The sequence below is a fragment of the Musca autumnalis genome, unplaced genomic scaffold (genome assembly GCF_047663935.1).
Source record: "Musca autumnalis isolate F117 unplaced genomic scaffold, ASM4766393v1 scaffold_1, whole genome shotgun sequence".
Classification (NCBI taxonomy): Eukaryota; Metazoa; Arthropoda; class Insecta; order Diptera; family Muscidae; genus Musca; species Musca autumnalis.
This window is the reverse complement of record NW_027411644.1, coordinates 129,850,562-129,875,678: the sequence shown is the minus strand read 5'-3', so window position 1 is coordinate 129,875,678 and position 25,117 is coordinate 129,850,562. Positions and strand designations below refer to the sequence as shown.

Here is a 25,117-nt window from a genome sequence, read left to right as displayed (position 1 = left end):
TCAATGCAAATTTAACTGAAATATATTCTTACTTAAACATTGGCGCCGACCTTGGAAAATTATTAATGTTGTAACACAGATCGATAATTATATACAATAACAATAAAGGATATATAATAAAAAAGGTTCTGCAGTGTTTGTGAGTAATTCAATTTTATTTTATTCAATTCATTTGTTTTCTATAGTTTACTACTTATATCTAACATGTATATATTTACAAATCTGAACTACGTATAGCACACGCCAGATAGTACCCATCCAAATATGGTGTACTGTGCTATATGTAGCCCAGGTGACGCTTGCACCCGATGAGTCATTACTCTGCTAAAAATTTCAGGACCAAGCACTAGAGCAAGCCGACCAGCCCTAAAAAAGTAAATGTACGCCAAGGTATGCCCAAGAAACGCCTCTTTCACTCGTTCTGACACCGCTTCCCTAGGGGTGGACACGTGACTAAAATCAGCCACTGCCACCATGAAGGCTATTGATTGCGTTGGATCATAGGAGGACGATACTGACATCCGGCAAAGCCTGATACCATTCATGTCGAACGTAACAAGAATCAAGTGGTCTACCATTGATGCACACAAAACACTCTGAATGGCACATGTGTCCAACATTGCACGAACTGGAAAAAGGTGATCGTCGCACTGCAGTTGTACAACGAGACCTATTGTTTCGCTATTCACGGACGTACTATACTCGGATGGGACGAGGAACTTGTCTATGGACGGGCCCGTGCACTTTGACAATGACGAAAAACTGGTTGGGAGCCGGTGACTATTTCAACATCATGGAGGAAAGAGTGATGATCACACTTGAAACAAGTCTTAGAACTGTGGCAATATCTAGCTTGGTGCCATTTCCCCAGACAACGAGTACAATATCGATGATTGGCAATGAAATCGAGACGAGAATTTAATGCAATTTCTAAAAATTGTCTGCATGTGCTCATCGAGTGCCGCGATCGAATGGTGAACCGAAGAACCCGCAATTACGGATTCAGAGTTTAAAAGGTGTTCGGAGGAAACCTTTCGCAAAATCGGATCCGCAGTGACGGATTTCGATAATTCCCCCGTAGAACCCGCAGTGATGGATTCTAGGATTTTTGCATTTACTCGGACTCGGTGAGCTTTACGGCAGCTATCGGCTTCACCAACTACCTCCGAGGTAGTGCGCTTCTTTTTCTCAGTCTTTTCCAAATGATCGTCGATTTGCATTACAAGATCAATGCCGAACATATTTGTAGCGCCCTTTTTACTACGAAAAGAAATTAAAAGTTACTCGGAGTTCGAGGGTTGGTCGGTCAAAGGAACCAACTTAGATATGGGCCGCTTTACAACGCCATTTGATGTGCGAACATCCAGGATGTGGCCAATTCTTCAAATGTAGGCCGAACGATTTGAACCTGTTTTCGAAAGTGTTGGTTAAAACTTTACACTCCAGCCTCCCAGAGTCCACCCATATGTTGGGAACCGGCTAGAATTAAATGCGACGAAACGTCCTGAGTTCCGAATGTAGAAAAAACCGAATCACAACTACCCCGAATGAATTGTCGGTAAATTTGACGTAACTCGCGAGAAGCGCCCACAAAATTCCTACCATTGTCCGTAAATATGGAGTGAGGACAACCACGACGTGCGATGAAGTGCGGCCAAAAAATTTGCAGTCGACAAATCCGAAACTGCTTCCAAATGTATCGCTTTAGTAGAAAAACACACGAACACACAAATGTATCCTTTTGTTGTCTTGCAGCACGACCAGTAGCTGACTTAACGTTGAAACGACCAACAAAGTGGGACCACACGGCACACAACATTTGTTTAGCCGCCCAACCAACCCCACTGACCTGTCTCCTGATTCTTTATGAACGCATCCAGTACAGGTTGCAGAATTCTTGAGTCTGGAACAGAGGAACTAGAACCTGATAACTGAAATAATGCACGAACATATATGCGTTGCTACAACAACAAGAACAGCAACAACCGAAGTGAATAATTAAATAAACAAAAATTTTAAAATTATTCAACCAAAATTCTTTACTACCCCCACCCCCTCAAATAAATAAGAGGTTTTTTAATTTCATTAATTTTGGTTCTTTTTATTGATTTTTATCAATACTCTACAGGGTTTTTAAGATTTCATATAAATTTCTCCATTACATCTGGTTCTGAATTTTTGAAATACTATTGTTTTTGAAAAATTTTAAATAGAACACTGCATCCTTCTATTACTTTAGCTAATGTGGCGTTTTCTGGCTATATTGGGTTGCCATCGTGTAATTCTCTAAATCCCCGTATTCCTTACTATGGTAGCCATTTGTATTATGTCAACATCAGATACAATAGCACAGGTTGCGACATCATAACTTTTACTTCAGATAACTGAAATAATCATCCAATTTTTAATTCAATTAACATATTTACGTTGACGGATTTTGCGACAATTGAAGTAATTTCTAAATATTAAACGCAATAAACAACAACTTCCAAGATGACTCTTTTCATTTTTCTCGTTGATTATAAGGATTTATTTTGTACAATTACTTTTGTAAACGGAAGCTTATCCTGAGTCTTTTTCGCAAAAATGTTTTATAAAAACATTTTAATATCGCCGTTGATTGATCTACACACAAAATTTGGTGGTTTGAAGATTAAATCTACAAAATATTTGATGATAAGTCGACATTTTGTCACAGGGCTGTGTCACCAACCCTGTGAATTCCCTATTGTCATGCGATACTGGTTCCTTTATTGAATAGCTGCGTGTGAATTGCTATGGCATGATCGGATACACTAGTTGTTTGCAAGGTCAGAATTTTTGTATGATCTTCTTCAGCAGGAACATTGTTGATTCGTAATATTTCTGTAGATGGAGCGGTTTCGTGGTTTAACGATCGAAACAAGGGTGATATGAGAGATGAAGGTGCAGGATTTATTGCTGTTGACGTGAAAGGTTCTGAAAATAATCTAGGGGCAAAATTGTTTGTGGTTAGAAGAATTTGATGATTTACTTCCGCTGTTGGACTTAGATATCTGGGCCCAGACACTAAGCAATTATAATGTGACCACGCATGCTCAGCTCTCGGCAGTGTACTTTGAGAAAATGCGTTTTCGTATTGACTTCCATGCTGAAATGTATAATAATTATTGTTTTTACTTAATCTTACAGCATAAAATGTAGGATATAGAAATGACTACTGAAGCCCTAAGCTAACCGAAAATTTTTAAGAACCTTATAAATAAAAGTACTAAAAATTAAAAGCACAAAAAGCTATTCCGATATTTGTTTTAATACCAGGACTGTTCGATAACCTACAAATTTGCACAAACTTTTACAAAATGCTGTTAGATAACAGACTTGTTCAGTTAAAGAGAACTGAGAAATACTTGCAAGAACCTGCAACTACTTTTTACGTTTGCGCAGCTTGTGTGGGTATAGTTTGCGTGTAAAACAGGAATGCGTTTTTTTTGCAAAAACAGTATCAGCGATCCAACTGAGTTGTCTTTGCATTTGCTCTTCTCCCTCACGCACACTGTACGTGAACAAACACAAACGATAATCATCATTGATTTGATTGTATTTTGTTGGTCTCCACTGGTGTAAAAATTATGGTGGTCGTTTTGTGTTCTACTGCTGATTGCGTAAGCAGCAATGGCTTGGCCATCAGGGGTATAATGTAATAGTACAATTTCGTGATCTTTACACGATGAATGTTGTAAAGGCTCCGAAATTGCGTTCCGAAAAATAAAAGAAATAAAACACGAAGGTTTTAGTTTCAAAGAATATAAAAACAGAAGCTTTATTGAGTAAATCAAAATAAATATAGAAGTAAATAAAGGGACAAATAGCAAGGCGAACAGATGGCCTGTGTTACAGTTGGCGATCGAAAACGAAGTATCAATAATAGTGCCGAAAGGTCGCGTAGAGGCAAAAACAACACTCGCACGAAAACCCCTAGATGACATATCAATGTTGTTACAAAAAAGGAGTAGGCAGTTTTCTAACGATTGAGGGAATCGAATACAATGAAAGTAAAGCGAAACGCGAGCATTTCCAATCAATGCAAATTTAACTGAAATATATTCTTACTTAAACATTGACGCCGACCTTGGAAAATTATTAATGTTGTAACACAGATCGATAATTATATTCAATAACAATAAAGGATATATAATAAAAAAGGTGGTGCAGTGTTTGTGAGCAATTCAATTTTATTTTATTCAATTCATATGTTTTCTATAGTTTACTACTTATATCTAACATGTATATATTTACAAATCTGGACTACGTATAGCAAACGCCAGATAGTACCCATCCAAATATGGTGTACTGTGCTATATGTAGCCCAGGTGACGCTTGCACCCGATGAGTCATTACTCTGCTAGAAATTTCAGGACCAAGCACTAGAGCAAGCCGACCAGCCCTAAAAAAGTAAATGTACGCCAAGGTATGCCCAAGAAACGCCTCTTTCACTCGTTCTGACACCGCTTCCCTAGGGGTGGACACGTGACTAAAATCAGCCACTCTCACCATGAAGGCTATTGATTGCGTTGGATCATAGGAGGACGATACTGACATCCGGCAAAGCCTGATACCATTCATGTCGAACGTAACAAGAATCAAGTGGTCTACCATTGATGCACACAAAACACTCTGAATGGCACATGTGTCCAACATTGCAGGAACTGGAAAAAGGTGATCGTCGCACTGCAGTTGTACAACGAGACCTATTGTTTCGCTATTCACGGACGTACTATACTCGGATGGGACGAGGGACGTGTCTATGGACGGGCCCGTGCACTTTGACGATGACGAAAAACTGGTTGGGAGCCGTTGACAATTTCATCATCATGGAGGAAAGAGTGATGATCACCACCACACTTGAAACAAGTCTTAGAACTGTGGCAACATCTTGCTTGGTGCCATTTCCCCAGACAACGAGTACAATATCGATGATTGGCAATGAAATCGAGACGAGAATTTAATGAAATTTCTAAAAATTGTCTGCATGTGCTCATCGAGTGCCGCGATCGAATGGTGAACCGAAGAACCCGCAATTACGGATTCAGAGTTTAAAAGGTGTTCGGAGGAAACCTTTCGCAAAATCGGATCCGCAGTGACGGATTTCGATAATTCCCCCGTAGAACCCGCAGTGATGGATTCTAGGATTTTTGCATTTACTCGGACTCGGTGAACTTTACGGCAGCTATCGGCTTCACCAACTCCTCAACTACCTCCGAGGTAGTGCGCTTCTTTTTCTCAGTCTTTTCCAAATGATCGTCGATTTGCATTACAAGATCAATGCCGAACATATTTGAAGCGCCCATTTTACTACGAAAAGAAATTAAAGGTTACTCGGAGTTCGAGGGTTGGTCGGTCAAAGTGACCAAATTATTTATGGGCCGCTTTACAATGCCATTTGACGTGCTTACATCCAGAAGTTGGCCAATTCTTTTAAATGTCTGCCGAACGTTTTAAACCTGTTGTAATGAAACTCAACTTTTTCTTTTGCTTGCTGTTAGAGCAAGCTATTTTTTTGATGTCAGGAACAAGTCTGACTTCTTTATTTTTTCTTTCTGTTTTTATATAAAAATTCTTAAATCTAAGATTGAGTTCTTAATTTCTAAAATCACAAAAATACTCAATATTGAATAACTCCCAACCAATAGGAAAAGAGTTCAATATCGATACAATTACATATGTATGTGTACTTGTAATATTCCACATATGTTGTCATGCATCTGAGTCTTTCACTCATATTCATATTTTACAACTTTACTCAATGAATCTACTATTGGGATATTCTTCAATCCCATTGGCCAACTTCTGACTCATTACAATAGTTTAGAAATCCAATTGGAACTCTAAACCATTGTCCCATATATGAGTGAGTAATGAACTCTCTGTGGCGCTGTGAAACAAAAGAAAAACAAAGCATGAAAGCAATGAACTCGTTGTGGCGCTTGATCAGCATAACAAAACAAAATATAGAACATCAAAGTGCATGGCAACATAATGTGATGGTGACATACTACACCCTCACCCTTAAAAGAAATGTATACAATTTTTGTGTGGGCATAAACAAATTGTATGCATTTTACGACAATTCTTTTTGGTGGTGTCAAGTATTCTCTTTGTGATTCACTTAAAATTATAAAATTGTTCTTTATTTTGACATATGATCTTAAGTGGTCTAAATATTTGTTTTCTATTTTGGTTTTTTTTTTTGTTAGGAAATAAAATATTTTTTGTTTACATACATACTGATAGTAAAATTCTTAAAATAAGAATATTTTGGTTTACATTACTTGTTATATTTTTTTAACAAATTCTTATGAAATACTTTTTCTTTGTTATTAATTCTTACTGTAACATTTAAATTATCAATATTTATTACTTCATATGGACCATGATAAGGTGATTCATTCTTTCTTCTATTTTCCTTTCTAACTAAAACTAAATCTCCTATTTTAATGTCTATTCTATTCGTACTATCTAATGAATTTAAACTTCTCTTAATTTTAGTTTGTTCAATTATATTTCTAGCATTATCTAATGAAATTTTTAACCTAAGTTTTAATTCCTTAGCATAATTCTCTGTATCATATACCTGTTCACTATTCATTACTTTCTCGCCTGGCATTGTTGGTAATTTTCCAAAAATTAATTCGAATGGTGAATACCCTGTGTCAACATGTGGTGTGATGTTGTATGCAAAAGCATAATACGGTATCCATTCTTTCCAGTTATCGTTATTAGCAAAAGAAAGAAAATATTCGTTCAGAACTCTATGATTTCTTTCAACTGAACCTACTGTCTCATGATGGTAAGGTGTCGAGAATTTCTGTTCAATATTTAACAGTTTACACATCTCATCCATTAGTTCATTTACAAATTCAGTACCTCTGTCAGATTTTAGAGTCTTGAATATTCCATACTTCAATATTAAATGTGCATTCAAATTTCTAGCTATTGATTTGGCTTCCTTTGTCTCCATAGGTACAGCTATTATATATTTAGTTAATTCACATTGCATAGTTAGTATATATCTATAATTATCTGAGGGTCTTAAGGGTCCTACCGTGTCAATTACTACTGTATCAAAGCTACTTAATGGTGTATCTGTCTTCATTAACGGTTCTTTGGTATGTCTAATCTGTTTATTTCTTTGGCACAAATCACATGTAGATACGTATTTCTTTACCATCTTGCACATGTTCTTCCATATATATTTCTGTTTTAGTTTTAATAATGTTTTTCTTACTCCAAAATGACCTCCGCATGGTGTATCATGATATAATTTTATCAATTCATATTTTTCTTTTTCATTAAATATTTTTCGAGGATTTTCATATAAAAGAATTCTGACGTCACTATTTTTCAAATATTTATTCATTTTTTCTTTAAATTTCCCATGGGTTATTATTTCAAATATATCGTCACTTTTACTAAGTGCGATATTCTTAATACTCAATCTGCTTAACTCAGATGATAGCTTCTCCAAAATATTATCTAGATAATAAGGATTATCACTACATCTTATGGCCAATTCGTTCACAGAATGATTATCAAGAAAAGTGAATTCTTTTGTCGACACATCAATTATAAATTTTAATTTTTTAGCTAGCTTTATATCTTTAATGGATGTACATTCCACTACTTTGAGTTGATCAGGCTCATCGGGGTATGTCATCTCATTATCTTTATCCATATTGCGCAATTTATTTTTCATTCCTCGTGTTATCACCAGCGATTTCTTAACTTTTTCGTCAATATTCTGAGGTATCATTGTTTTTAATATATTGGAGTCTATTTTAATACGTGAAAGTGCATCAGCATTAGTATTATTAATTCCTTTCTTATACACAATTTCAAAATCATAGTCTGATAGTTCTAATCTAATTCTTGTCAATTTGGAACTTGGATTCTTATGGGAAAACAATGAGACTAGTGGACGATGATCCGTAACCACTATAAATTTCCTACCATAAAGATAAGGATGGAAAAACTGAATTCCCCAATGTATACCTAATAATTCCTTTTCAATGACTGGCTTATTTTTCTCATGTTTATTCAAAGAGCGGCTTGCATAAGATATTGGTCTATCATTTCCTATTTCTCCTTGCGATAGTATTGCACCTAGAGCAAAATCAGAAGCATCTGTAGTTAGTATAAAAGGTTTATCAAAATCTGGATACTGTAAAATTGGTGGTGTTATCAATTTATTCTTAAGCGTCTCAAATGACTTTTGGCATTGTTCCGTCCATTCAAATTTAGTGTTCTTCTTAGATAATGAGTTCAAACATGTAGTTATTTCGGCAAAATTTTTAATGAATCGTCTATAGTAATTACAAAATGCTACGAATCTTCTAACGTCATCTGCGTTTTTTGGAACTGGATACTTGGTTATTGCATCGTATTTTGAAGGATCTGGCTTAATTCCATTAGGAGTTATTAAATGACCTAAATAAACTACCTCTGGTTTCAAGAAACAACATTTATTAGGGTTGAGTTTCAAATTGTACCTATTCAGTCTATCTAGTACCTTAATGAGATTCTCATTGTGGTGTTTGAAACTACATCCAAAAACTATTATGTCATCCACATAAAGAAATGCTTCAGACTCCAAACCAGATAAAGCTATTGTCAACATACGTTGAAAACTATTAGATGATATTTTAAGACCAAAGGGTAATCTTGTATACTGATAATGCCCATTAGATGTCGAAAATGCTGTCAGTGGTCTTGACTTAGGATCAAGCTCAATCTGATGAAAAGAACTAGTCATATCTAACGTCGAAAAATATTTCGCTCTACCCAATCTATCCAAAATATCGTCCAAACGAGTTAATGGAAACTTGTCATTAACAATCTTATCATTAAGTTTCCTAAAATCTACAACTAATCTCCATTTCTTCAAATCCGTCTGTCCTTTCTTTGGAACTAAAAGCAATGGTGCATTATAAGGACTAACTGATGGTTCAATTACTCTACTTTTCAAAAGATCTTGTACTTGAGCATTTATTTCTTCCTTATGTGCTTGTGGTAGTCTATAATTCTTTATATAAACAGGATTTTTGTCTTCAAGGTTAATTTTCTGCTTATAAAAATTGTTTGTCGTTAAATCCTCATCTTCAAGATGGAATGTCGACTGATATTTCCTTAATATAGCTACAATCTCTTTCCTATGACCTTCACTTAAGTCATCTAAATTAATTTTGCTTATTAACCTCTCAAAACGTTCATCCGTATAACTACTGTGTGAGTAAGAATGGTTAACTGTAAGTATATCATAATTGCTTAAAGGAACTGTTTCTAATTTCATATGATCTATCGTCATGTCTTGGTCAGTAACGTTCAGTAATTTGATATGCTTATTTCCATTTTTCGGAATTATAGAATTAGCCAAAAACACACCTTTCGTAATTTCCCGATTTAATACTACTGCGTCTTCTACCAAATTGATGGTAAAAGGTAGAATGATTTCACTCCTCTTCGGTACAACTACCTGATTAATTTTGAAAGAACTATCATGTATAGGAATTGTGATGCTTTCACCATTTAAATTAAATGTTAGGATATACCTATCATAATCAACGTTACACTTATATTTCGATAAAAAATCTCTGCCTAAAATTCCATCTGTACTAAGTGGAATATCATTTGATACTAGCTGAACACTATGCTCAATAACCATACCATTTACATCTATTCTAACATTAGTTGACCCAAAAGATTTAATTATTTCCCTCGAAATGCCTGTTAAATTGCAATAATCATCTGGATTTTCCTCATAACGGTACAAAAATTTCTCCTTACACAAAGAAATATCGGCACCCGTATCAATTAAAAATGTAAGTGGATAGTCTACATCTACTATGTTTAATCTTACATAATTCTTGAGGTTAGATGATATACTGAAAATGTTTCTGTTTTTTACTGTGTGCTCTCCGAAGACGAAGGTCTTGGGGTCTCCGGAACCTGAAAGTTTCCCTGATCTTGTACCTGGTTAACATTATAATCCCTACTATTGTAGTTATTGTTGTTTCTGCTATTGTTACCATTATTATGATTATTATTATTTTTATTCCAGTTGTTATTGTTGTTCCTATTATCATTCCTATTATAATTATTGTTATTATTATTGTTGTTATTACGTCCATTCCTGTTATAATTTTTTTATTTTTGTTACCCTTATTTCGGTTGTAGCCATTATTATTGTTATTGTCACCGTTATTGTTGTTATATCGTTTGTTATTATTACCGTTATTGTAATATTTCTTTTTACCATTTTTATTATCCCTATTAGTTTGTGCATTATGGTACATCACGTCTTTCTGTTTTGTACGAGATACGTATCTTTCTGCAATTTGCAAAGCATCGGCAAATGTCGATACACGACTAGCCTCAATAGTTGAAACAATTTGTTGATCCTGAAGCCCATTCAAGAATGTATTGAATGCTGTCAGGTTGTAAGTAGCTATTATTGCATCTCTACATTGTTCACCTAAATCAGAAATCTGAATCTCGTTAAGCTCAGAAACAAGACTTTCTATTTTATTAGCGAAACCTTGCAAGTTGTTATTTCTCTGAGTTAAACCAGTCAATTCGTTCAAAATGGCATTAGACGACTTTACGGGCTTATAGGCTGCTTTTAAGGCAGACAATAATTCAGTAATGTTCTTAGGTAATCCTTTCTGTTTCACCCTATTCTTGACCCGACTATCTAATCTTGAACAAAAGACATATTTAAAGAAGAATTCTTTCTTTTCCTCAGGAACTGTCTCGTATACTAACTCTAGATTAGCAGCGAAACTCTCCAAATCTTCTTTTTTACCTGTAAAAACCGGTATTAAAGTAACAATAGTCTTCAGATCATTGGTCTCCATCCCGCCTTCTTGTTTTGCAGTGTTTTTATCTCAAACCTGTTGAGCTGATTCTGAGTGTTCTAATAATAAGCCTAAAGCTTCAGCTTTCAATTCGTTAAACCTCGTCCGAAACTTAACTGGATCTACGAGCTCTTCTTTTTCTAGTATGTTCTTAAAGTCTGTTTGTAAGTTTTCTAACTCTAATTTCTTTTTTTCTATGGTTTCCTTTGTGTACGGTTTGCTCAATGACTTTCTCGCATTTGATATTAATATACCTAAAGACTGTAAAACCTTATCCATGGTCTATTACAATTCTTAACTACAATATTATTTTTCTTCATTCAATCACGGTATTACAATTTTTAACTACAATGTTATGTTTCTTCAATTAATCATGGTATTACAATTTTTAGTCTCGGTTTCTACTGCAACGCACTCAACCTGGCTTGTTGCTTGCGTATTTGTTTCTTTACATATCTCCTTAAATATCTTATTATTGCTACTATGGTTATAATAACACAAACTAATATTAATACCTCTACGCTCACACTTACTGCTGTTGGAGCATTAGCAGTTGCTTGAATTACCTCGCTTATCTTTGTCTGGGTGCTTCCCATGGTTTACAAAATTTTGAACACCGTTTTATTTCATTTCATAATCTTTTTTTATTAAAAAAAAAATTTGACCACGAGCGGCTAGCGCTTACTGGCCCTAACGTCTGCAGATTGAGGCAGCGTTTAATAATAAAAAAAAATTTTCTTACTTCCTATTTTCGAGATAATTCCTTATGAGGAATTCAATCTCGTCTACGCGTAACCATAACCTCGACGCCCGGTCCCAAGGAGGTGGCGGATCTGAATTAATTTCACGTAGAAGAAGGGCCTTCTCCTTCTTAAGCCTCCTCTACGGCGAGGGGTGTCGACCAAAGGAATCTCCGTGAGCCGGTCCTCCTCTCTAGACCTCCGTTGACTCCTTCTCTTATATTCTTCTATTGTAATCGGTTGAGGGCCTGACATCTGGTTGGTGGTTGGTGGAGGTCCTTCTTCTTTAATCCACGATCCTGGCTTGGATCGGACTGCCCGGACAGTATGGCAGTGTCTTCAAAGGAACTTCTCTGCGGCTTGACGCAGGATCAGCTATTTTCATCTGCGGATGGAACGCAGGAATACTTGCCGATTTTAGAGGAAGTTAATTTGGCAGGATCGCCATGTAATGAAACTCAACTTTTTCTTTTGCTTGCTGTTAGAGCAAGCTATTTTTTTGATGTCAGGAACAAGTCTGACTTCTTTATTTTTTCTTTCTGTTTTTATATAAAAATTCTTAAATCTAAGATTGAGTTCTTAATTTCTAAAATCACAAAAATACTCAATATTGAATAACTCCCAACCAATAGGAAAAGAGTTCAATATCGATACAATTACATATGTATGTGTACTTGTAATATTCCACATATGTTGGCATCTGAGTCTTTCACTCATATTCATATTTTACAACTTTACTCAATGAATCTACTATTGGGATATTCTTCAATCCCATTGGCCAACTTCTGACTCATTACAATAGTTTAGAATTCCAATTGGAACTCTAAACCATTGTCCCATATATGAGTGAGTAATGAACTCTCTGTGGCGCTGTGAAACAAAAGAAAAACAAAGCATGAAAGCAATGAACTCGTTGTGGCGCTTGATCAGCATAACAAAACAAAATATAGAACATCAAAGTGCATGGCAACATAATGTGATGGTGACATACTACACTGTTTTCGAAAGTGTTGCTTAAAACTTTTCACTCCAGCCTCCCAGAGTCCACCCATATGTGGAGAACCGGCTGGAATGAAATGCGACGAAAGGTCCCGAGTTCCGAATGTAGAAGCAACCGAATCACAACTATCTCGAATGAATTGTCGGAAATTTCGACGTAACTCGCGAGAAGCGCCCACAAAATTCGAACCATTGTCCGAAAATATCGAGAGGGGACAACCACGACTTGCGATGAAGTGCGGCCAAAAATTAGCAGTCGACAAATCCGAAACTGCTTCCAAATGTATCGCTTTAGTAGAAAAACACACGAACACACAAAGGTATCCTTTTGTTATCTTGCAGGCACGACCAGTAGATGACTTAACGTCGAAAGGACCAGCAAAGGGGACTTCCGTTGTACTGAACGCCCTATCAATAATGGTTCTCTCTGGAGGAAACGCCGCCATTATTTGGCTACAATGTCGTTTCTTCTCCAAAAGGTATATTTTGCAATTATGCACTACCGACCGAATCATATTTTTAACTCGTGGAATCCAATATTCCATTCTTAACGTCCTAAGCATGAGTTGTACTTCCCCATGAACACATTTTAGGTGCACGTATTCGACCAAAAATCGAGCAAACCTTCTTTTATATATGGTAGGATAATTGGATTGCGTTCCGAATAAGAAAGAGTAGAAAGAGTTGGCGAACGGGTTAGCCGACCATCCATTATCATGACACCATTTTCGTCAATAACACTGTGCGACAACAAAAAAATTGACGAGGAAAATCGAGTAGGTTATGAAAGTAGAGCCAAAAATATGAGACACGTGTATCGGCGTTTTAAAAGTTTACGTCGGAAAGTAACCAAAATAAGCGGGGCAAGTTCCGCCCATTTTTAATTTTTTCGAAATATTCGAGTTAAGATATCTTTGAATCCTTGCATTTCAGGTATATAGTGTCTTTGGCAACTATACGGGGGAGGATGTGAGCAAAATTTTTGTTAAAAATTTTATCCCCCATGCGGTTCATCAAAGGGGTATTTTTTGTCCTTTTTTCAAAAATCTTTCAAAAACTCCTTAAAAATGTGGTTGTATCAAATCCAAATATTCTACAAAATTGTTCGCCATAAAATTTTACTACAGGTCTCAGAATACACAAAATCTGTAACTCTTGTCTAATCGCCAGGAATCTCTTAAAAATGAAAAACACGTTTTAAGGTTAAAATCGGACTTCATCTGAGTTTATTCAAAATTGTCCAACAAAACATAATTTTATAGAGATGATGTCAGAGACAAAAATATTCTTCGTCAAATTTCACTATGGGTCACCAAAGAAATGAAATGTCCATTTACATTTTACAGGATGAAAATATCAGTATCAATTTTGCTGAAAAAACATGCAAATATTTGCCAATTTTTTTGATGAAAAATTTTTCCTTCTTTTTTCGAGTTGGTACATGGAAGTAATATAAAACTTGGTTATAAGTGAAAAGTGTCAAAGGATGAAAAATTCTACACAAAATTTCACAATGAGTTTCAAAATAAACGATAAATCTATGTACACTATTTCCTTAAAAAAATTAGATTACAAATTTATATATATTAGGATGAAATTATATGTTTTAATTTTGGACTGTTTATTTTACATAATTCCATACTGGATCAAAATCTAGCGAAATCCTTTACTTTTTGGGAATATTGTTAAAGAAAGAAATGTTCCAAATGAAATTCCATTATGGGTCTCTGAATAAAAGAAATCTATAACCATAGCATATAACATTCTTAGCTGCACTTGTTTTTGATATATATGTTTTAGGACCATATTTCCCAATTTTCATACAGATTGTCGTTGTATTTTTAGTACTTTCAACTTAAATTCCGTAGTTTGGATAAGCCATTGGTTGCTTATATTGTAAATGAAAATACATTAGAGGTCTACGGCTATGGTCAAGTGAAAATATAGCTGTCATATGGGCTCTCACATGTACAATTTGGTGTGGTCCAAAAAACTACAATGATGGGACTAAGTCCTACTTTGATGGCATTTACGGAATTAACACTAGCATTTGACATAAAAAGCTGTATCATGAATGCAACCAATGGCTTATCCAAACTACGGAATTTAAGTTGAAAGTACTAAAAATACGCAATTTGGGCATGTCCAATGTGGGTTTTTTATATTCCAAATATATATGCACCACAAATATTTCAAAAACATTATGAATGGAACGCACAACATCTTCTGTATGAATTCACAACGAAAAACCATCAATATGATATTTATAGTATCCAAATACAACGACAATCTGTATGAAAATTGGGAAATATGGTCCTAAAACATATATATCAAAAACAAGTGCAGCTAAGAATGTTATATGCTATGGTTATAGATTTCTTTTATTCAGAGACCCATAATGAAATTTCATTTGGAATATTTCTTTCTTTAACAATATTCCCAAAAAGTAAAGGATTTTGCTAGATTTTGATCCAGTATGGAATTATGTAAAATTAACAGTCCAAAATTAAAACATAATTTCATCCTAATATATATAAATTTGTAATCTAATTTTTTTAAGGAAATAGTATACTTAGATATTTGGTTTATTTTAAAACTCATAGTGAAATTTTGTGTAGAATTTTTCATCCTTTGACACTTTTCACCTATAACCAAGTTTCATATTACTTCCATGTACCAACTCGAAAAAAGAAGGAAAAATTTTTCATCAAAAAAATTGACAAATATTTGCATGTTTTTTCAGCAAAATTGATACTGATATTTTCATCCTATAAAATGTAAATAGACATTTCATTTCTTTGGTGACCCATAGTGAAATTTGACGAAGAATATTTTTGTCTCTGACATCATCTCTATAAAATTATGTTTTGTGGGACAATTTTGAATAAAATCAGATGATTTTAACCCTAAAACGTGTTTTTCATTTTTAGAGATTCCTGGCGATTAGACAAGAGTTACAGATTTTGTGTGTTCTGAGACCTATAGTAAAATTTTATGGCGAACAATTTTGTAGAATATTTGGATTTGATACAACCACATTTTTAAGGAGTTTTTGAAAGATTTTTGAAAAAGGACAAAAAAGACCCCTTTGATGAACCGCATGAGGATTAAAATTTTTAACGAAAATTTTGCCCACATCCTCCTTCGTAAAGTTGCCAAAGACACTATATACCTGAAATGGAAGGATTCAAAGATATCTTAACTCGAATATTTCGAAAAAATTAAAAATGGGCGGAACTTGCCCCGCCTATTTTGGTTACTTTCCGACGTAAACTTTTAAAACGCCGATACACGTGTCTCATATTTTTAGCTCTACTTTCATAATCTATTCGATTTTCCCATCATTTTGAAAAAAAATTGAATTTTGTTGCACAGTGTAATGGGCAGCGGCCTATTATCTATTAGACATTGATACTCGTCTGCGAAATGGAGTTTTTGAGCAGTAACAATTAATTTAGTTCGATTCTCGTTTAATTCTGCAGCGGAAATCCAGGCGAGTGAATACGAATAATTACCCTTATGACGCGGGTGTATCTGTTGAATGCGTCTTAACCAATAAGCCATACCACGAAGTGCTTTCATGAGAGACGAAAACTTTTCCAGCACATCTTCAACATTGGACGAGAAATACGAAAAATTACAATGAACTCCGGTCCCACTTCCATTTCAGTCCCCGGCGGAACCAGATCTCTAGACCAATCCGACTTGTTTAGACTAAGCCATATCGGCCCACGCTACCAAAGGGGGTTAGCTGCCAAATCTGCTGGCGAAATTCCACGACTACCCAAATCTGCCGGATTATCTTCCGACCTAACGTGATACCAATTATGATTACCAACGTTTTCATGAATTCTACACACTCGATTCGCCACGAATGAAGTCCAAGTGGAGGGGGTTTTCCTAAGGCACGACAACACAATTGCAAAATCCGTCCAACAGTAAACTTGACGAAATTCTTAGTCTATCTCTTTAACAGTAACTTTTAACAGTTTAGAAGCCAAAAAGTTCCAGCCGAGGGACTGAGATCGGTATTTGTCTTACACGATAACAAATGCCCGAACACATTTTTATCTGGAGACTCAATTCTTATATACGCCATCCCGCGTATGCCTTAACGGATGCATCCCAAAATACGTGAAGTTTAGCCGAACATTCCGGAGTATATCGAATCCAACGAGAAACTTTTATTAAATTTACTTGAGGATGAGCATCCACAAATTTACGCACTCCGAATAAGTAGCGGACAAAAGGGGATCGTCCCAACCAATCTGATCCATCCAGACCTTTTGCATTATAATTACGTTATAATATCCGGGCTTAACCAACCAACTGGGTCAAAAAGTTTGGCGATTGCCGAATGTACTTCCCGCTTAGTATACTGACTTAGTTTCAATGGGATTAACTTCAAAGTAGAACGAATCCAACCTGGCGTTCCACCTAATTCTCAAGGGCTTTGAACCACTAGCTTCCTCAAACGACAAAACTTGAGCACCAACTAAATGCTCTGGAGGAAAACCATCGAGAATGGAGTTATCATTGGCCGTCCACTTCCTTAGTTCGAACTTTGCAGAAGAAAGTGCATCGATCAATTGTCCCTAGCAATTAACGCGGTCTCGAGGTCATGAGTCCCTGCTAAAACGTCGTCCACAGTCATGGAGGTTCGCAATATTTTAGCCGCGAGTGGAAATTCTGTCCCAGTGTAATCTGTGAGTTGCAATAGAGTCCGAATTGCTAAATAAGGCGCACAATTTAGGCCGAAGGTCACCGTTTGCAATTCGTAATCGATAATTGGTTTGGTTGTCGAGTCCCGATAGAGAATTCTTTTGCCGATACATTTGTGTGATGTCTGAATTGAACACGATCCTATACACTATACACGAAGTAACAAAAGCACTATGTCGAGTTGTAATGTAGGTCCAAAATATAACGCGTCATTCAGACTATTCCCGGTCTAAGTTTTGTTGGAGGCATTAAAAACTACGCGTAAAATAGAAGTTTGTGTTTCGTGATTAATCACCTGATGATGAGGCAAGTAACACAAAAGAGAGCTATCGGCAGTTGAAATATCTATTGGCTTCATGTAACCAAGTTCCAAATACTCGATCAAGAACCTATCATACATAACTTTTACGGATGGTTTCCTAGTCAAAGACGTCTCGAATATATTGTCTAAGAACGTTAGCATGAGATTCTCCCAAAACTATGTCTTCGCCGAATTCCGATCGCAAAGGCAGCGTCACGATATATCTACCGTCTGAATCTCTTTTGTTCTGAAATAATTTTCCTCGCAGACACGATCTGCGGGAGTCAACATTTTCCATTCCAGAATCTCTTCTAATTCCCAAAACCGCAACAATATTTTGTTCAACGCGTCCTCTTCCGCGACGTCAATGGTGGTGGCGAATATCCGAATTTCCGACGAAGAGATCGACCCAGTGACAAGCATCCGAAAGCAGAATTTTGGGCAAGCAAAGTTCCCGACAGAATTGATCGACAACCCTCTAACAAAATGTTTGGATACAAGTCTGCACCCAACAACAGCTCCACAGGACGTGCATCGAACAAAATTGCATCTGCCAGACGAATAACTGGCATTTGATCTCTTAAGTCAGAGGAAACTGTAAACGACGGTAAGTTTCCAGAAATTGAAGGCAATACCAAAGCACTAGTTTCTAATAAAATCGAAGGATCAAGAGGGCTTCCAATTTTAATGGGACAAACTTTTCGTGAATTTGCCGAAATTGCACAATTCACACCAGAAATAACCGCATTTGTTGAACATACGGGAAGTTTCAACCTATTCTGCAATCGCTCTGTTAGAAAAGAGGATTCAGAGGCGGGGTCTATAAAAGCCCTAGCTGGATAGGAAATGCCACCATGCATTATGTTGACCATCGCTGTTCCCAACAGAAGCGACTTATTCTGTGAGGTATGAAAGACCTAACGAGCTACAGATGCCGAAGATGTGGATGGGAGAGAAGGGTCGAGAGTTGGCGGGTTGGAAAGATGAGCTAAAAATGCCGAAGATGTTGATGGACGAGGAGGATCGACGGGGTGGAGGGTTCGAATGAGTAGGGGTGTTCCTGCTGACCGAGGAAACACTGAATGTAGAACTATTTGGAGACGAGTCGCTACGATGTAGCAAGGTGTGATGACTTCGATTACATATCGAACACCGACGATGACTACTGCAAGTTTTTACTTCATGCCCCGTACGCAAACAATTCACACACAATCTGCGACGTTTCACAGTGGAAAATCTAGCCGAGACAGACATATTTTTGAATCGAGGTCACTCAAAAAACAATTGGAACTGCTAGGGACAAAGAATGCAATCATTATTCTGCGAAACCTTTGGAGAACGAGAAGAATTCGTATTAGTCATGTACGAGTGAAGCTTTTTCACGCTAGACTTTTTAACCGGATCATTTCCTCTCATATCGTACAGACACATGAGCGTCTGAATTCGATTAGTTAGAAAATTATCGAGATCTTTCCACAACGAAATAGAAGCTTTGTCTTTAACACTTTGCTCCCACAACGTTTGTGTTAATTTTGGGAGCCTTTGAAGACAAATAAAGACCAAGGACGGATCCGTTTCGCTGGATTTGTTTTTACGCTGGAATTGTTTGACGGTTTAACACATTTAAACCGTGTAAGAGCTCAGGACGATTTTCGAGACCGCCGAAATTTATTCAAATATTTATTTATAATGTCCGGACATTCCATAAAAACATAAACAGAACTTTCGAACTTGCACCAATTTTTAACCAACTCGGTAGTTTTTACTTCTAATTTGAAGGCGTCAAACTCTTCTTCTCTCGCGTTTTTAAATTTTGCACAAAATTATCCGAAACTCAGGTGAAATCATTGAGAGAAGTGAATGACATTTTGCAAAGATTTTCTTTAAACCACACGAAAACTTAAAAAAATTTTCCGAAAAGTAAGTAAAATATCGACCAAAAGCAAAAAATCGGAAAATATATCAAAAAATCTATATATATAAATGAGCTTGGTGATAAGTGATTGACTGACTGACTGACTCATCATCAACGCCCAGCCAAAACGGCTAAAGCTAGGAGCTTGAAATTTTACCAGTGGGTCACTCTTGATGCAAATGTGCGAGATAAGGCCGGGTTTTAGAAAATTCGTCCTGGAACCACAAAAAATAACAACAACAAAAATCCTTATTTTTCATTATTATTACGTACTTATGCACTTAGTTGGCCCTCTGCAAGACATGTGTCAAATTAACAATGCTATAACTTCATGATACCGTAAACGATCACACATAATTTAAAATTTTGTAGTTTACTTCTAGGCGCACTTATTTTACCGTAAACCACTAAATAATAGAAAGACAAGACATTTGTTATCTTCCATTGCAACAGATGTCGTGAATAACTAAATGTTTGCAAATCAATGAAAGTGCAATAAAATTGTGCATACTACCACTATTTATTTGCAGTTAAGAATTTTATCGTATATGGAGATGTACAGTCATAACTATTCAATTTCAAAATCTGTAATTTAAAGAAATCGATAACTAATTAATGAAATCAATAATAGGCCCCAGGAATATAGGAATTTGGTATGGAAATCAAGGTTGGGAAGTGGTGCTTCTAAAAGGAAATGGTTTGGAAAATTACCAATCATGTGTACGAAAAGTATTAAATGGTACTAAATTTAGTACAATTTAGATTTGGGTGAACGTAAAAAGCTGGAAACCTGAAATTTGGAATTAAGGTTACTGTTGTAGTGTAGGATTGAGATATGAGGATAGTTTTGGAAATTCGTGCTTATGTGTATGAAAAGTACTAAATGGTACTAAATTTGATACAATGGGGATTTGGGTGAACGGATAATATCTGGAATCTCGATATTTGGAATTGAGATTACAGGTGGGGTGTAGGATTGAGGTAGTTTTGAAAATTCGTACTTATGGGTACGAAAAGTACTAAATGGTACTAAATTTAGTACAATTTGGATTTGAATGAACGGATAGAGCTGGAAACCTGAAATTTGGAATTAATATTACTGTTGAAGTGTAGGATTGAGATATGAGGGTAGTTTTGGAAATTAGTACTTATGTGTACGAAAAGTAATAAATAGTACTAAATTTGGTACAATAGGGATTTGGGTGAACGGATAGAGCTGGAATCCTGATATTTGGAATTGAGATTACTATTGGAGTGTAGGATTGAAGAACTTTTGGAAATTCGTACTTATGTGTATGAAAAGTACTAAATTTGATACAATATGGATTTGGGTGAACGGATAAAAGCTGGAATCTCGAAATTTGGAATTGAGATTACTGGTGGGGTGTAGGATTGAGGTAGTTTTGAAAATTCGTACTTATGGGTACGAAAAGTACTAAATGGTACTAAATTTAGTGCAATTTGGATTTGGGTGAACGTATGTATGTAGCTGGAAACCTGAAATTTGGAATTAAGATTACTGTGAAGTGTAGGACTGAGATATGAGGGTGGTTTTGGAAATTCGCACTTATGTGTTCGAAAAGTACTAAATTTGGTACAATAGGGATTCGAGTGAACGGACAGAGCTCTAATCCTGAAATTTGAAATTGAGATTATTGTTGGAGCATAGGATTGGGGAAATTTTGGAAATTCGTATTTATGTGTACGAATAGTACTAAAAGGTACTAAATTTAGTACAATTTAGATTTGGGTGAAAGGAAAGAGCTGGAAACCTGAAATTTGGAATTAATATTACTGTTGAAGTGTAGGATTGAGATATGAGGGTGGTTTTGGAAATTAGTACTTATGTGTACTGAAAGTACTAAATGGAACTAAATTTTGTATAATGGGTATTTGGGTGAACGGATAGCTCTGGAATCTCGAAATTTAGAACTGAGATTACTGGTGGAGTTTAGTATTGTGGAAGTTTTGGAAATTCGTACATAGGGTACGAAAAATACTAAATAGCACTAAATTTGGTAAAGTTTCGATTTGGGTGAACGGATAGAGTTTGATTCCTCAAATTTGGACTGAGGATCACTGATGAAGAGTAAGAAATATGCACCAAAGGGTTTTTGGAAACTTGAGTGTACGAAAAGTACTAAATGGTACTAAATTTAGTACAATTTGGATTTGGGTGAACGGATAGAGCTGGATTCCTGAAATTTGGAATTGATATTACTGTTGGAGTGTAGGACTGGGGAAGTTTTGGAAATTCTTACTTATGTTAATGAGAAGTACTAAATTTGGGACAATGGGGATTTGGGTGAACGGATATAGTTGGAATCTCGAAATTTGGAATTGAGATTACTGGTGGGTGTAGAATTGAGGAAGTTTTGAAAATTCGTACTTATGGGTACGAAAAGTGCTAAAGTGTACTAAATATGGAATCCATTGTATTAGGCAAACGCGAAGAGCTAGAATTCTGAAATTTTGAACGAGTGGTCATTGGTGGAGAGTTAGGCAGATGTACCAAAGGGTATTTAGAAACTCGACCTATAAGTGTACGAAAAGTACTAAAAGTTTCTAAATTTGGTACCAATTGCATATTTTTAATGGATAAAGCTAGAAGCTTCAAATTTGGTATGGGAATCAAGGTTGGGAAATGGCGTTGAAATAAGGATATGGTTTTGGAAGTTCGTTTTTATGATTACGAGCAGTAATAAATTTGGATTTGGGTGAACGGATAGAGATGGAATCCTAAAGTTTTGAATTAAGATTACTGTAGGGGTGTAGGATTGAGATAGTTTTGGAAATTCGTACCTTTGGGTACGAAAAGTACTAAATGGTACTAAATTTGGTACAATTTGGATTTGGATGAACGGAACTAAGATTACTGCCGGACAGTAGAATTGAGGTAGTTTGGAAATTCGTACTTATGGGTACGAAAACCACTAAATTTGGTACAATTTGAATTTTAGTAAACGGATAGTGTTGGAATTAAGATTACTGTAGGAGTGTAGTATTGAGGAAATTTTGGAAAGTCGTACGTATGGGTACGAGAAGTACTAAATATGGGACAATATAGATTTGGGTGAACGTGTAGACCTGGAATCCTGAAAATTTTGTTTGGGAATGAAATGGTACTAAATTTGATACACTTTGGATTCTGGTGAATTAATAGAGCTGGAATCCTGAAATTTGGAATTACGATTACAGTCGAAGAGTAGGATTCAGGTTGTTTTGAAAAAGCAAACTTATGGTACTAAATTTAATACAATTTGTATGTAGGTGAACGGATAGCGGTGGAATCCTGCAATTTGAAAGTATGATTATTGTAGCCCTGTTGCATTGAGGAAGTTTTGAAAATTGGTACGACAATTCTAAATTGTTCTAAATTTTGTACAATATTAATTTGGTTTAACGGATAGAGTTTGAATCCTGAAATTTGGAAGTAAGATTACTACTAAAGTGAAGGATTGAGGTAGTTTTGGAAAATCTTACTTATGGATACGAAGAGTTTGACTTGATACTAAGTTTGGTACAATTTGGAATTGGACGAACGGATACAGCTGGAATCTTGAGATTTGGAAATACTGTAATTATTATGGAATTTACTGTAATTATTTTGTATTAATGTCTGTGTATGGATGAGATATATCGTCGAAATACGTACCATAAGTATACGAAAATTATTTAATGGTACTCAATTTGTTTTTGGGTGTAGGGACAGTGCTGGAATTTTTATTTTTTGGAGTTAGGGTGTGTATTGGTGTGCAACGTTGATCTCGCTGTTAATGTGTAAGGGTGAGATACGGCTGATCTTTTTGAAAATCGAACTTAAAGGGTACGTACAGTACTAAGATAAAAATAAATATTGATTAAAATTGGTATTAGTGCGACCAAATTTTCAGTGTTTGTCATTTCCATATTATATATTGTTTATTTGTTTTTTTATATGCTTTCCGCATACGAAGTAGCGGGCATTTTGCTAGTAATATATAAATATACGAGTATGATATTTATGTTAAAATATGCAATAAGTAGACTTTAAATACTTTTAACGACACCCCAGATTATTAAAAATGGCAAAAATTTACTATTTTTATGTCCAATTACAATAAAATAATTTTTTCCAAACCGATTAATATTGTCGTAAATGCGAACTGTGGGGTGCACGATAAATGAAAATGTCCAAAAATGAATTTATTTTTATATATATCCCCTGTCCCATCTGGAATGTTTGTGAAACCATTATTATTATATATACACACACTGCAATTTAATATGCAAACAATTTTCTCGTTTGTACCCAACGTGGAAACAAGCCACAATCGACCCATCCGATATGTGTAGCATGTACGCTACAAACGAAAAAAATATTTGCAATAGGCTAGCGACGGCTGCCTATACAAATGGTATGTATGTAAGTGGCGTGTGTATATATAACAAGCAAAAGACCGACTACAACTGACCGCTCAACGTAAGTATGTCTAGCGTATATATATTATTGTGTATTATTGAACAGGGAATACTACGAATATTACATAATTTTGTGTTTTTTCTTTTGTTAGGCACAGCAAGAGAGTGGTAACTTAATAGAAATATTTAAGTGAATAATTTCCGATAAGTAAATGATTTATTTACGTTAATAAAATTATCAAAATTTAACACGATTGTTAATTAATTTTTATTAAGAATTACACCACCATTCACTAATGAAAAATACAAGGTTTTTTACTAAAAATTTTGAACTTTTTTAACAATAATTTTTGCAACCAAACATATTTTTTTTCACTATTCAATAATAACACTGAAACAATCAGAAACTACAAAAAGGAATACGCGACGCGTCGTAAAGCGGCCGTATTTATTGTTCTTGTAAACAAAACGAAAATAATCGGATATTTTTATGTTCGTTTATATTTTTGTTATTTTTTCGCAACGCGAGCCCACAATAATAAAACACTGCACTCACCTGTGGGTTTGTTGATATTTTGATGATGTTAATGACGATGTTGATGAGGATGATTATGATGTTGTTGATGTTGCTGCGAAAATAAGTAAGACGAAAACCAAATAGAAAATAAACTGAAACAAATCCAAAGGACGTATCCAGCTCGAGTGGACCAAAATGTAAAGGCGCCGAAATTGCGTTTCGAAAAATAAAAGAAATAAAACACGAACGTTTTAGTTTTAAAAAATATAAAAGCAGAAGCTTTATTAAGTAAATAAAGGGAAAAATAGCAAGGCGAACAGATTACCTTTGTTACAGTTGGCGATCGAAAACGAAGTGTCAGTAATAATGCGAAAAGGTCGCGTAGGCCAAACACAACACTCTTTAGAAAACTTCTAGATGACATATCAATGGTTAAAATGTTGTTACAAAAAAGGAGTAGGTAGTTTTGTAACGATTGAGGGAATTAAACACAACAGAGAATGACTTCAATCAAAAATAACTTAATCGTTTACGTTCAATTACTCGATTTTTGTTTATAGCTATGTTGTGTTTGAGTGATTGTTTTAGAATGGTCTCGAACAAAACGCTCAGATTTGATGAGTTTTATGC

The 25,117-nt window shown here is 35.5% G+C and overlaps 1 protein-coding gene across 3 annotated transcripts in view; it reads right to left on the bottom strand.

Moving 5' to 3' along the window:
* side-VII (sidestep VII transmembrane protein) overlaps positions 1–25,117 on the bottom strand; it is a 1,783,907-nt gene that overhangs the window by 1,558 nt on the left and 1,757,232 nt on the right. The window contains exon 16 of one of the 3 annotated variants that reach the window (XM_073992682.1): positions 2,073–3,130. The exons of the other annotated variants lie outside the window; for them this stretch is intronic. Coding sequence (XP_073848783.1) covers positions 2,732–3,130 — 399 coding nt within the window. The 3' untranslated portion in view covers positions 2,073–2,731. Of the gene's footprint in view, positions 1–2,072; positions 3,131–25,117 lie in introns of those variants that run through there. 3 annotated transcript variants of the gene reach the window in all.